The sequence below is a fragment of the Schistocerca piceifrons genome, chromosome 1 (assembly GCF_021461385.2).
Source record: "Schistocerca piceifrons isolate TAMUIC-IGC-003096 chromosome 1, iqSchPice1.1, whole genome shotgun sequence".
NCBI lineage: Eukaryota > Metazoa > Arthropoda > Insecta > Orthoptera > Acrididae > Schistocerca > Schistocerca piceifrons.
In genome coordinates this window covers 213,074,823-213,090,046 of record NC_060138.1, presented here as the reverse complement: position 1 = coordinate 213,090,046, position 15,224 = coordinate 213,074,823, and the positions used below count along the sequence as shown (strand labels likewise).

General features: G+C 37.7%; 1 protein-coding gene across 1 annotated transcript in view; it reads left to right on the top strand.

The window, feature by feature from the left end:
• Positions 1-15,224, top strand: part of LOC124800838 (AT-rich interactive domain-containing protein 4B-like) — a 159,428-nt gene that overhangs the window by 635 nt on the left and 143,569 nt on the right. The window contains exon 2 of the mRNA XM_047263030.1: positions 9,078-9,185. Coding sequence (XP_047118986.1) covers positions 9,078-9,185 — 108 coding nt within the window. The remainder of the gene's footprint in view (positions 1-9,077; positions 9,186-15,224) is intronic.

Below are 15,224 nucleotides of genomic sequence, written 5' to 3'. Positions count from 1 at the left end.
GAATGACATTTGATGGCCCGTATGAAGAATATTGAATAAGAAAAATTTGTATGGAATGGGAGGAAGATATTATCTTTCCCATTTGTATGGTGTGTTGCAAAAAATAAACGCTAGTTTATTTTTTATCCGCTTAAATGAGCGTTTATGTAGCAGTATTCGGCAAAAAATAGTGTTGTAACATTAGAAGACAGCATATAAATTTATTTTTTTAAAAAAGTCTGCCAGGGAGTTGTGCAGTGTAATGCTTACACATACATTATGGCTCATAGATAAACTGATATTTGCATTTTGTTTACATACATTTCTTAAGAAATTGTCTACCTATCACTGCATGAAAAACTTTAAGGTTTCCCATTAGTTTATTTTCTCATCAGTGGCTTAATATAAGGCCTCTTCTGTTCTAACAACCCATTTTATTATTTGTACATTTCGGTAGCACCAAGTTTATGACTTTTTTATTCTTTATTTACTTCTCACTTTAACCATGTTTGGTTATGAATAGATCACTGCCCACATTGAAAGGTTCAGTCAACTTCCTTGGCAGTAAATTGGCACTTGATGTCTTTATTGTAGTTGGAAGCTTATCTTAATTTTTGTCTTAACTTGTAGAATTAGTTTCTCTTCTGTTGTTTTCATCCATTGTATAATGTTCAGTGTGTTAAAGAGACTGTACCATCATCACATCTTTGCCAACATCCAATTTTTTAAGTGAACATAAATGTCAGGTAGGTGAGTAATACAGCGTGTTTTTACTGAACTACACATGTTTTTGTTTCTTGCTGTTGGATTCTTCCATTTTCAAGCACTGTTTCAGTATGCATTTGATACCACTACACCATGCGGACAAAGGAGCCCTGTACCAGAAGAAACAGTGCTTATCCAGTTGCACAATGATTTATTCAAAAATTAACAATATAGCTTTAATAACTATTGACGAGGGATAGGTTGTAAAGGTGGAAAAGAACCATTTGACTGCTCTTCTTGGTATCAAATAAGTCTATTGAACAATTTGTTTTTGTTTGTCCAGCCTATAATTTTTCTACAGTGTTTTTACACAAAGTGCACTGTCACTGGTGGAAGCATTAGATTTATAGTCAGTTGTTTTCCAAGTATGGCAGAGTATACTGTTCTGGATTTTTCTGTCCCCCACCTTCATTGCTCTTCTTTTGTGAGCTGTGGCTCCAACTCCAAATTTAAGTAGCACTTACAGGTCTTAGTTTTCCTCGTGGATTATTGGAACATGGTAATTGAAAATATTTTACCTGGTTTCTTCAAGTTGCACATTGCATAAGATTTTGTATAGGCCCTATATCATACCACCATACCACTTATGTGCTGGTAGAATTTTATTGTTCAGCTCAGTACATCATCTCCAGCAGTAAGCTTTGTATTTATTCATTTTAATTTCCTTTGATGTTTATGTTTAGGGTGTTTAGGTAAAGTTACTAGAAGTATTTATTCACCATGCTTTATTATTAAATCTCTGCTCTGAATGCTTTCCAGGATACCATTATCTTTGCATCACCATCATGTGGAACTGAATAAGTTATTCAGTAGTTAACTTTTGGGAAAAATCAAAACTAATCTTAATTGATTACAGAACACTATTTCTGTATTTTATGTAATTTCCTAAAAAAGTTCTTTGCTCATTTTGCTTAGTCCACTGTTCATTTTATAAAATTAAATAATTGCGGTGTGTCCAGTCAATATGCCAATAAATTGAAATGTTATGTCATTTCTAAAAAACTTTGTATTGAGGAAACAATGCAAGTAATATCATTTATCTGCGTAGTTTCCACCAACTTCTGTGTACTTCTCAGTATCTTCATAAGCTTCCTATTTCCTGTCTGGAAGCAGCTCTATACAGTGGGCACATCTGCTCTTGCACTGTCTTCACAATCCTGTTGTTCGATTAAAATTTGGATTCATGTAGGTGCTCTTGTGTTGGGCAGAATGGTGAAAATTACATGGGCCTAGGGCAAAAGTTACTTACAGTATTGAACTCCCACCCACACACACACAAAATTATTTTTCAGTATGGCGTGGATGTAAACATTAGACTTTATTATTGATCCATTTGTTACCACAACTGTATATTCTGCTTTCATGTTCATTGTCTTTGCCAACTGCCTAGTAAATTGTCACCATCCAACGTAACCTAGACATCAGGCTGCTCTATAGATCAGTCTGGCACCAGAGTCGAGGTTTCAGAGGGGAAGGATGGCGGCTCCAATACATATCTGAAGCCGGACTTAGGTTAAGACTATGAGGTGGATGCTCTAGCAACTCAAAATCAAGATTTTAAATGCACTGGATTGATTTCCCAGCTGTATGGGCATTATCCTGAAGTAAAATATCACCTCTTGAAAGATTCCTCTCCTCTGGTTTTTGATTTTGAGTTTCAAATCTTGTAGTGACTCACAATAACTGTTCAATTCACTATTAGATCTTTAGGATTGTAAAGAATCAATAGGGGACCTTTCATGTCTGGAAACACCAACTTCACTTCCAAAATGGGTTTTTGAAATTTTTTTGTTATAGGTAATGCTTGTTTTCATCTCCTGCGCTACTGCTTACTCTGTTGTTTGTAATGATAGACCCATATCTCAGCAGTGGTTACTGTGTGACTGAGAAAGTATTCCATTCCCCATTCAGAATGCCATAAATGGGGGCTTCAACATTTCCAAATATACCTGTTTGTCAGTTGACATCTTTTGACGATTTAGAGACTCAAGGGCAATTGCAAATTCTGAATCATAACTTTTTTCAACTTGTGTGAAACTGCACCAATTTTGTCCCAATGATCACTACAAGTGCTTGTTTCAACAGTAGTGTTCCTGACTGTTTTCGAAGGTGGCGTCATACCAGGACACTCTTTGCCACAGAGAAGCATTCACTTTTAAAGTGTCTTGTGCACTTACAAATGTACATTGTTCATTAAGAAAATTATCGCCATACTGCAGCTGCATTGTGCGAATAATTTCCGCATCTTTAGTCCCTTCAGAATACAGAGAATGGGTAGCTCCTCTCATTTCTTCCTTAGTACATAAGGGCAGCAGGGTGTAGTAATAAAATGCAGCTATTGTCCATACCAAAACAGCAACAACAGTGATGTTAAGGCATGCCATTGTTGAGTCAGTGCTGTTAACTTATAAATCAAAAACAATTTATGTTTACTTATTAACTTGCCTTGTACTCTATGGATGTGGCTTGATAATGCTAAGCTCAATTCAGTGCATTTTGCTCTTCAGAGTATCATATTCTGTTTAAAAAGACAAGTGTGTTGACCTTTCGGATATTTAAATTTGTTGTCTTTCGGCATTATCTTCTTAGGCAGTGCACTTATAGTAAATAAAGTATGTAATAAACAGAAGTGAACACTGTAAATACATAAAGTAGATTCATCCATTGATACGTCCCTCATGTTATATAGATCCTCCTAAGAAGGATAACCTTCAGGAATGTGGAATGAGTCAAGCTTCATAACACAAACACCATAGAAACTTAATGTATATAGCTTACTAAATTAACAGTAATCTGTCATTATACTGCCTAATGTTATTCATTGTTATTCCATTTAAACTCAATTGAGTGGATTTGTTGAAATCTAATATTTGTTTAAAAAAGACTGCTCCCTCCTCAGTTTTAGTATATAACCATTGCTCATCTGCTATTACTATCTTAATATTTACTTGATTAACTTCTCATGGTTGGGGTTTACAGCCATGTACAATTTTGTAAATGGCATCATAGTCACTTTTGACTGGAAAAGGTTTAAAATTTCTGTCGTAAGGCTGTTATGAGGTGATTCAGCACTTGTTAAAAAGTAAAAAATCATCTGACATTTATACACATTGTCATTGTCATATCTGTTTGTTGGGCCTTTTAATATTTTTAACATATTTAACATGAATCACATCATTTAGTGTGATTCCTGTTAAGTATGTTATGTATGGTGACAACAGCTGAGTTTGTCATGTAGACAGTGTAGACATGAAGTGCCTTAGTGTGATACATATTAACATAGGGATACAATGATGACATTTCTATAAGTCAGAAGATTCGTAGCTTTTGAAATGAGCTAAAGCTCAGTTGTAGCGCTTGAAAAATGCCTCACCGCCATTGCAGTAGTGCAAATAAATCATTTTTACATTTTTTAATATCATTTGCAATATAATGTTTACTTGATTGTAGTGTTTTTCCCTAGAAGTTTTGTACACCTATAAATACTAATATTTATACTGTAATATTACTAACAGTTTTATAAAAAATATATCTGTTTGCCATGTAACTAACAGGTCTTCCCAATTCCTGGATGTAGACATTCAGATAATTTATAGGAAGAGTGGCTACATTAGCCATGTATGTATGTTAGGAATGTTTTTTATTTCTGATTTAATTGCTAAGGATTCCCAATTCCTTACTTGATGTTAGACATGAGTTTATTAAATATCTTGTCATCAGAGTACATAACTCCATTCTGAGCCCTGGTGAAAGAGGCAAAGTCTGCATGAAAGTTGGAATAACACATCTCTCATAGAACAATGAAGATAATAGATTTTTGTCAATATAATGTAATTGGGTAGATGTAACAACAAAAATCCAATTACATCTTTCATAGATACATTTAAGGATCTCAGAATTACTACACTCACTTCCAGAAACAATTCAGAAGTTGGATCATGTAACTTGGTGCAAGGACTCATGTCTAAGGTAAAGCAATTAATTGACGCCTACCAATTTGAAAGAAAATTAAGAGTATACCTTATTAACCACTGTTGCAAATTGTCTGATTGTCCACAGTCAAGAAGTGGTGGGGGGAGTGTTAACTTCATGTTGCTACGTTAATTGGAAAGCTGTGTGACAAGTAGAAGTTAGTTACATGTTCTGTAGATCATATTCATTATAAGCATCATTAAATAGAATGTGTCCACTGGGTAAAGATAGAACACACTTTTTAAAAAAATATTTATATTGGTACTTGCTAGTCGTGTAAAAGTTTTTTTCCTCTGAATAAACAACTAACTTCTATCAAGAAAGTTTTTTTTCCTCTGAATAAACAACTAACCTCTATCCAAGAATTCCTCTGCATTACAGAGGAGTTTTTAAAAATACACATCTTTAATCTACATTTGGAAACACATTTGATACCTGTCGTACATTTTATGCCATGGGTTGGCTGTCAAAGTATTATTCATCATCTCTTTTTCTATGCCAAAATTAATTTCATTAAAAGGTAGTGTAGATCATTTTTCTTTATAGTGTTGTGCTTGTAATTATCTCCGTTACTCTCACTCACATGGATTGTTGGTAGAAAATTTTAGAAGCGGATAAATGTACTGTCACACTTTGGTTAATACTCCCAACAATATAAAGAGGTGCCTACTAGACACATGTGAACCCTCCACATAGACATAATTAGGCCCACTTTCTTTTGTGCAATCAATATTTTCTGCTTAAGTAGTTATTGCCCTATAAAATATTAACAAATGAAAATGTGCAAAGTATGTTAAACTTCTGAGCTGTGTGTCCACTAAAAAGTAAACTCCTTGTGAATAGGCATCTGAATGCCAAACATTATCAGTGCAGTAGAAGCGAAACATAACTTTTCCCAAGTCTGCTATATGGTTCTCCTACTTTTAATATTTCAACAATGTGCACACCTAAGAACTTAGAATTTTCTATCCTGTTTACTATTTTTATTGGTTTTCTAGAGTAATAGGATGTACATTTTTGACAGTACAAAACTGGATAAGCCAAGCTTTTTTATGTTTAAAGCTTGCCCATTACTTCAAAACCAGTCAGTAGCTTTGACAAGAAAGTCAGTGGCTTTTTTGTTGATGCTTCTTTACTTGGCTTCACAACAGTGTTTGTGTCGTCTGTAAATGGGTGGTTGGGAATGGGGCATCTCCCATTGTATTGATAGGTCTGGGGATCCCAAAGCCTACCACCTTGACCAGGCTCCTTTCATCCCGCTTTTATTTTGTTTTAATCACTTTTAAATTTGGTTTGCCTCCTTTCTGCTGCTTCGAATTTTCTGTTTTGGGTATTGCACTTCGTTGGATAGTGGGCACTCTTGACTGTTACAGATCAGGTGTGGGACAGCTGCAGAACCCTGGGGACACCTACCTACTGCTATCTCCCTCATGTTGCTATTATTATTGCTGGTTCAAAGGATGTCCATTACTTTTTTAGCCTTCTTACCTTTGCTATTATGGACCTCTTGACTAGATTAGAAAATGTTGTCGGTAAACATCTTTTCTTCCAGGTGCACCACTCTTGGATTGAGGGACTGTTGACCTCTTGTAAACTGTCATCTGCAAACAGGACTAATTCTGCCTCCTGATTCAAGTGAAATGGTAGATCTTGAATGTAAAGCAAGAACATTAGTGGGCCAGTGATGAAAATATTTAGGGCCAACATTTTAATATCTGCCCATGTAGGCTATAGTAACTTTTCACATCCTGTTTCTTAAATAAGAATTAAACCAAGCATGCGCTGAACCATGCGTCTGATAAAAACTTAACTTCTGTAATTCAAAATTAAGACTAACAAAATCAGATGCTTTTAATAAGCCACATAAAACTTCAGGTGATGACACTTATTCCTTTAAAGATTTAAACTCGTGTTGGTTAAGTAACCCATTACTGCATATGTGAGCAAGAATTGTGGAGTAGAGTACCTAGTACCTTCTCAAAGAGAGAGAGAGAGAGAGTGAGAGAGAGAGAGACTCTGGGCACAGGTTATTGACATCCGTGGAGAAGCCACCCATCTTAAGGGAGGCATAACAACGACTTTGTGGGTTGTACAGATTTAGGTAACTTATGTTTGTGGAAAATCAGGTGATTATTACATTAACAATATAATGTAAAGTGCAGCTATTTCATATAACTGAGGAATGCAGCAGCTTTTTTTGTAATAATAGCTTTCCTCCATTTTACATTTAGGTGGTATAAGCATAAAAGGTTAGTGTGTGATATTGCCTGCCCTCCGCCCTGCCCTCCTCTTTCACACCACCCCAATTCCTGATTGTGGTAACATTGATCTGTTGTGTAGCCCAAGGTCTAGATTAAATTGGAAGATGTCAGTTTGGTGGTTGTTTGCTGAGCCCAGGAATATGAATGCAAAAGAGAGGTTATGATAGCAGATTACTCTGGTACATTGCTACAAATCACTGGACCCATACATCATCTTACTCATGAATGTGAAAATCTTGTTTGACCCCAAAGGCCTACAATACATTGTTTATTTGCATCAGTTTACAACAGGACAAATTGCAGTTTAGGCCAGTTCTCTGATCTGTAAACATAGAAGCAGATACCATTAGTCTTGCCTTACGTTGTTGTTGTTGTTGTTGTTGTTGTGGTCTTCAATCCAGAGACTGGTTTGATGCTGCTCTCCATGCTACTCTATCCTGTGCAAGCTTCTTCATCTCCCCATACCTAGTGCAACCTACATCCTTCTGAAACTGTTTAGTGTATTCATCTCTTGATCTCCCGCTATGATTTTTACCCTCTGCCCTGCCCTCCACTAAATTGGTGATCCCTTGACGCCTCAGAATATGTCCTACCAACCAATCCCTTCTTCTAGTCAAGTTTTGCCACAAATTTCTCTTCTCCCCAATTCTATTCAATACCTCCTCATTAGTTATGTGATCTACCCAGCACCACATTTCGAAAACTTCCATTCTCTTTTTGTCTGAACTATTTATTGTCCACGCTTTGCTTCCATACATGGCTACACTCCATACAAATACTTTCAGAAAACTTCCTGATGCTTAAATCTATACTCGATGTTAACAAAATTCTCTTCTTCAGAAATGCTTTCCTTGCCATTGCCAGTCTACATTTTATATCCTCTCTACTTCGACCATCATCAGTTATTTTGCTCCCCAAATAGCAAAACTCATTTACTACTTTAAGCGTCTCATTTCCTAATCTAATTCCCTTAGCATCGTCTGATTTAATTTGACTACATTCCATTATCCTAGTTTTGCTTTTGTTGATGTTCATCTTATATCCTCCTTTCAAGACACTGTCCATTCCATTCAACTGCTCTTCCAGGTCCTTTGCTGTATCTGACAGAATTACAATGTCATCGGCAAACATCAGAGTTTTTCTTCTCCATGGATTTTAATTTCTACTCTGAATTTTTCTTTTGTTTTCTTTACTGCTTGCTCAATATACAGATTAGATAACATCGGGGATAGGCTACAACCCTGCCTCACTCCCTTCCCAACCACTGCTTTCCCTTCATGCCCCTCGACTCTTATAACTGCAATCTGGTTTACAAATTGTAAATAGCCTTTTGCTCCCTGTATTTTACCCCTGCCACCTTCAGAATTTGAAAGAGAGTATTCCAGTCAACATTGTCAAAAGCTTACCTTACATTATGTATTGAAAATTTAAGGCGGCCTAGTAATAATCATTTATAGTCATTAAATGTTGCACATTGTGTTGTGTTCTTATCAGCCATGGAGCGTGTAAAAAAAATTTTGATAGCTGTGTATGTAATGCCCAAAAGCCAGTTTCATCTTGAAGATGTTCAATTGTGAGACCTTATGCCTTTTCTGTGAGATCCTTTCTTGTATGGTCTTCTTTGATGCTGCTCTTGTGGGTCTGGCATATGAATAAGTATAAATCTAGAAACAGCAGACAAAGAATGGCTTGTTTTCTTTGTAATTACTAAGGTAATAAAGTATATAAAGTGCAGCGAATTGGGGGTACTACGTGCTTTGATAAAAGTCTGAACTATAATAAACCTAATACATTTCTTAGGTTGTTTAAGACTGTGGGAGTGAAGCTTTACTGATGAGTGAAATTAAACCAATGATTCTAAAGCTGCCCCCTTGTATCTACAGTTCTGTTTGCTGTGTACACCTGGCCATATCAGGCAAGACAAATTTTCTCTCATATCATAAATGTATAATTTCACAATCATTTAATGTAGAAAATTAATTTTTACACTTTTTTTTCTGTGCGTGTGTGTGCCTGCGTGCACGCGCACATATGTGCGTGCTTGCATGTGTGTGTAAATGAAACATTTCAACTTTAATCTGTTGTACTCTGTTTGAACAGGGAGACGATCCTCCATATTTGGCTGTTGGCACGGAAGTCAGTGCCAAATACAAGGGTGCTTTCTGTGAAGCCAAAGTTCGCAAGGTTGTTCGCAGTGTTAAATGCAAGGTCAGTTGTTGTTTTTTACAATATAAATCAGTTCACAGTTCCTGAAAATGTCAAATCTTTGTGAAATTCAAAATTTATACAAACATGCTTTGAGAGTTTACACAGTGAAACTTTCTTAGTTCTGGTTAGCAGTTGGATTCTTTATTTACTGATTTCACCTGTTCATATATTTAGGTAGATATGCTTTTGAAGGGAATTAAGTATTCCATCTCAATTGGGTAACCATCTTTGACCCTAAGGTGTCCTGAGTGGTTTTAGACCCACGAAGTTGCAGGTTTTTTTTTTTTTTTTTTTTTAATTTCTTGATCTCCTGTTTGTTTTGGTTGTAAAGTAGTTGTACTCCCTCTTCTTCCTGTACTGTGTGAGGCTAGAAGGGTTAGAGGTACAAAGGATGTGTTGAAAGGATGACTTCCATCTATGTAATTACAAAAAAGTCGTGCCAGATGGGAGGATCCAGAGAAAATAGATTGTGAAGCAGCCATTGTACTCAAATGTGTTCTCAGCGGTGTGTTGGGCCACTAGGTGGTATACTTGCAATCCCAGCATTGTGTCTTCAGCTGACACAGTGTAGGTGAAACTGTGTGTGCGCGCACTCGCTTGCTTACTCTAGTTTGGGGTCAATGGAAGGGTCCAATTCCATGATTCCACATGTCTGCTTTGACATATGATGTAGCTGTGTTGTCTTGTATGATGTCACTGAGACATACTGTGTTAGAAATAGATAATGTTTGCATAGTACTTGTTGGAGTAAACAGTAGTAAACCCTAGTGATAGCTGTTTGTTTCTAAATTGTTTGTTAGTGATGTTAGTGTGGCATTGATATTGTGCTGCATGTTACTCGATGTTGTAGGAGTTTGTTTTTTTCTGCCTTGGCAGTATGTAACTTCAGAGTTGTTAGCTATTGGCTTCAAATTTATTTTTGGTTTTGTAACTGTTGGTTCATTATGTGTGTTAATGGTTTGATAGTTCTTTTTATTATGTATTTGTTTGATACTATCAGTGGATGTTACAATGAAGTTTTCAAGTCATTGGTTGCTTGCCGCTCTGGGTGACAATATGGTGAATACAATTAAAGTTCTCGACTTGGCGGAATGTGTGAACTGTCAGAGCAGCTTGTGGAAATTATGAAATTGAGCCAAGTATCTGATTTTCAGACCAGGGACAAGTGTATGCAACAATGTTTCCTGTATGTTTGAGTAATTGTTATTTTGGTTCTTTGGTGCGTATGTGTGTGGGGGGTGGGGTGGGGTGGGGGGGGAGCAGGGGGAGGTGTGGGGTGTCATTGTTTGCCTTTGAGCTAAACTGGCATACGGCCGGGAGAGCGATGTCTGACCATGTGCCCCTCCATACCCACATCCAGTGATGCCTGCAGACTGAGTATGACACGGTGACCGGTTGGTACCGTTGGGCCTTCATGGCCTGTTCAAACAGAGTTTAATTTTTTATATGGATCAAATGAGCTATTTGATTTCAGATTTTTTAGTGTTTTTTGTTTGGTTTATTCTTGAGGATTTCGTGTTTGTTTTAGAATGGTGCCATTCTTACTGTATATGTAGCTTGTCCCCACCCAAGACCCTGTAGTTTCTGGCTCATTAGTTTCATTTTATTTCTGAAATGAAATATTTCACATGGTTTATATCTTTGTTTGTGGTTGTATTAAATGATTCTAAGATTGCCATATTGTATATCTTGGGAAAAGGGGTGTCCGCCATCTTGATGATGGCATGGGGCAAAGCAGATGGGCAGAATCGGACACTTCTATATTGCCCTAACTTGTTAAGAGATTCGTCTTGAAAGGTATCAGAGTGTTAATTCTTTTTTGTGTGCCTTTTGGCAGCTCAGTGTTTCCACTATGAGGCGACTAGTTCCTTTACTCCTAAGTTATTTACATTCTGCCAGAACTTTTTCACTGTACATGGTGGATCGAGACTCCACTAACACGTTCAGAGATGGAAGTATGGAGCAAAACAAGAGAAATATGTAGTAAACATGACTATAATACGCACATTAAGAGCTATGAGCACCTTCAGCTTCAGTACTGTGAAACAACTCTGTTATGCTGCAAGCTCTATGCTTTCCACATTTTGAAACCAAAATAATAAAGAAATGTTCACAGATATGGACTTTGAGGTGCATACCTTAAGAGCAATGACCACTTGTTCATCTTCGCTACTGTGAAACAAGTCGCTTCTCCTAAGCAAACCTCATAGCTCTTGATGTATACATTTTGGAGCTCATGTTGACTAGACATTTTTTTTCTTGTTCATGTAATCACCTTTGAAGGTTTGGATGCTGGTTCACTCTGTATTTGTACCTTTGTACTGCAAGACATTGTTTTTGTTTTGACAGCTGTTTTTCTGTGTTTACTGTGTCAGTGGCAGTAATTTTTTTCCACCAGGAACATTTTTCATTACAGGCAGAGTAGGCTCCTTTACACAGCTGAATTACATTTTTTCCAAATGCAGTCCTTTCACCCTTGATCTCAATGAAGGAAGAAATGAGAAAAGTATGAATGGAAATGAAAAATGCAGTGAGAGGAAACTTTTGAATTTTGAGACATTATCTTATCTAGGAGGAGATAGCAGAAAATGAACACTTTATTGCCCACGTCATTTCTACGCAGAGTTCATGCAGTCACTGAGTTCAAAGACACCGCCTGTAGTGAGGTATCTTGTGATGAATAGTGAAATACATCCAGGATCTGATCTGAGGAAGAGGCAAGAGGTGGAAGAAAGCACAGTTTCTTTCAACATAAAATTCAAAACTAGTGAAAAACTGTGCATATTAATTACCAAACATATCAATGCTACTCCCCCCATGAACCATAGACCTTGCCGTTGGTGGGGAGGCTTGCGTGCCTCAGCGATACAGATAGCCGTACCGTAGGTACAACCACAACAGAGGGGTATCTGTTGAGAGGCCAGACAAACGTGTGGTTCCTGAAGAGGGGCAGCAGCCTTTTCAGTAGTTGCAAGAGCAACAGTCTGGATGATTGACTGATCTGGCCTTGTAACAATAACCAAAACGGCCTTGCTGTTCTGGTACTGCGAACGGCTGAAAGCAAGGGGAAACTACGGCCATAATTTTTCCCGAGGGCATGCAGCTTTACTGTATGATTAAATGATGATGGCATCCTCTTGGGTAAACTATTCTGGAGGTAAAATAGTCCCCCATTCGGATCTCCGGGCGGGGACTACTCAAGAGGACGTCGTTATCAGGAGAAAGAAAACTGGCGATCTACGGATCGGAGCGTGGAATGTCAGATCCCTTAATCGGGCAGGTAGGTTAGAAAATTTAAAAAGGGAAATGGATAGGTTAAAGCTAGATATAGTGGGAATTAGTGAAGTTCGGTGGCAGGAGGAACAAGACTTCTGGTCAGGTGACTACAGGGTTATAAACACAAAGTCAAATAGGGGTAATGCAGGAGTAGGTTTAATAATGAATAGGAAAATAGGAACGCGGGTAAGCTACTACAAACAGCTTAGTGAACGCATTATTGTGGCCAAGATAGATACGAAGCCCACACCTACTACAGTAGTACAAGTTTATATACCAACTAGCTCTGCAGATGACGAAGAAATTGAAGAAATGTATGATGAAATAAAAGAAATTATTCAGATAGTGAAGGGAGACGAAAATTTAATAGTCTTGGGTGACTGGAATTCGAGTGTAGGAAAAGGGAGAGAAGGAAACGTAGTAGGTGAATATGGAATGGAGCTAAGAAATGAAAGAGGAAGCCGCCTGGTAGAATTTTACACAGAGCACAACTTAATCATAGCTAACACTTGGTTTAAGAATCATGATAGAAGGTTGTATACATGGAAGAACCCTGGAGATACTAAAAGGTATCAGATATATTATATAATGGTAAGACAGAGATTTAGGAACCAGGTTTTAAATTGTAAGACATTTCCAGGGGCAGATGTGGACTCTGACCACAATCTATTGGTTATGACCTGTAGATTAAAACTGAAGAAACTGCAAAAAGGTGGGAATTTAAGGAGATGGGACCTGGATAAACTGACTAAACCAGAGGTTGTACAGAGTTTCAGGGAGAGCATAAGGGAACAATTGACAGGAATGGGGGAAAGAAATACAGTAGAAGAAGAATGGATAGCTTTGAGGGATGAAGTAGTGAAGGCAGCAGGGGTAACAGAAGAAATATTGAATTTAATTGATGAAAGGAGAAAATATAAAAATGCAATAAATGAAGCAGGCAAAAAGGAATACAAATGTCTCAAAAATGAAATCGACAGGAAGTGCAAAATGGCTAAGCAGGGATGGCTAGAGGACAAATGTAAGGATGTAGAGGCTTATCTCACTAGGGGTAAGATAGATACTGCCTACAGGAAAATTAAAGAGACCTTTGGAGATAAGAGAACCACTTGTATGAACATCAAGAGCTCAGATGGAAACCCAGTTCTAAGCAAAGAAGGGAAAGCAGAAAGGTGGAAGGAGTATTTAGAGAGTCTATACAAGGGCGATGTACTTGAGGACAATATTATGGAAATGGAAGAGGATGTAGATGAAGATGAAATGGGAGATATGATACTGCGTGAAGAGTTTGACAGAGCACTGAAAGACCTGAGTCGAAACAAGGCCCCCGGAGTAGACTACATTCCATTGGAACTATTGGCGGCCTTGGGAGAGCCAGTCCTGACAAAACTCTACCATCTGGTGAGCAAGATGTATGAAACAGGCGAAATACCCTCAGACTTCAAGAAGAATATAATAATTCCAATCCCAAAGAAAGCAGGTGTTGACAGATGTGAGAATTACCGAACTATCAGTTTAATAAGCCACAGCTGCAAAATACTAACACGAATTCTTTACAGACGAATGGAAAAACTAGTAGAAGCCGACCTTGGGGAAGATCAGTTTGGATTCCGTAGAAATTCTGGAACACGTGAGGCAATACTGACCTTACGACTTATCTTAGAAGAAAGATTAAGGAAAGGCAAACCTACGTTTCTAGCATTTGTAGACTTAGAGAATGCTTTTGACAATGTTAACTGGAATACTCTCTTTCAAATTCTAAAGGTGGCAGGGGTAAAATACAGGGAGCAAAAGGCTATTTACAATTTGTACAGAAACCAGATGGCAGTTATAAGAGTCGAGGGACATGAAAGGGAAGCAGTGGTTGGGAAGGGAGTAAGACAGGGTTGTAGCCTCTCCCTGATGTTATTCAATCTGTATATTGAGCAAGCAGTAAAGGAAACAAAAGAAAAATTCGGAGTAGGTATTAAAATCCATGGAGAAGAAATAAAAACTTTGAGGTTTGCCGATGACATTGTAATTCTGTCAGAGACAGCAAAGGACTTGGAAGAGCAGTTGAATGGAATGGATGGTGTCTTGAAGGGAGGATATAAGATGAACATCAACAAAAGCAAAACGAGGATAATGGAATGTAGTCGAATTAAGTCGGGTGATGTTGAGGGTATTAGATTAGGAAATGAGACACTTAAAGTAGTAAAGGAGTTTTGCTATTTGGGGAGCAAAATAACTGATGATGGTTGAAGTAGAGAGGATATAAAATGTAGACTGGCAATGGCAAAGAAAGCGTTTCTGAAGAAGAAAAATTTGTTAACATCGAGTATAGATTTAAATGTCAGGAAGTCATTTCTGAAAGTATTTGTATGGAGTGTAGCCATGTATGGAAGTGAAACATGGACGGTAAATAGTTTGGACAAGAAGAGAATAGAAGCTTTCGAAATGTGGTGCTACAAAAGAATGCTGAAGATTAGATGGGTAGATCACGTAACTAATGAGGAGGTACTGAATAGAATTGGGGAGAAGAGGAGTTTGTGGCACAACTTGACTAGAAGAAGGGATCGGTTGGTAGGACATGTTCTGAGGCATCAAGGGATCACCAATTTAGTATTGGAGGGCAGCATGGAGGGTAAAAATCGTAGGGGGAGACCAAGAGATGTATACACTAAGCAGATTCAGAAGGATGTAGGTTGCAGTAGGTACTTGGAGATGAAGAAGCTTGCACAGGATAGAGTAGCATGGAGAGCTGCATCAAACCAGTCTCAGGAC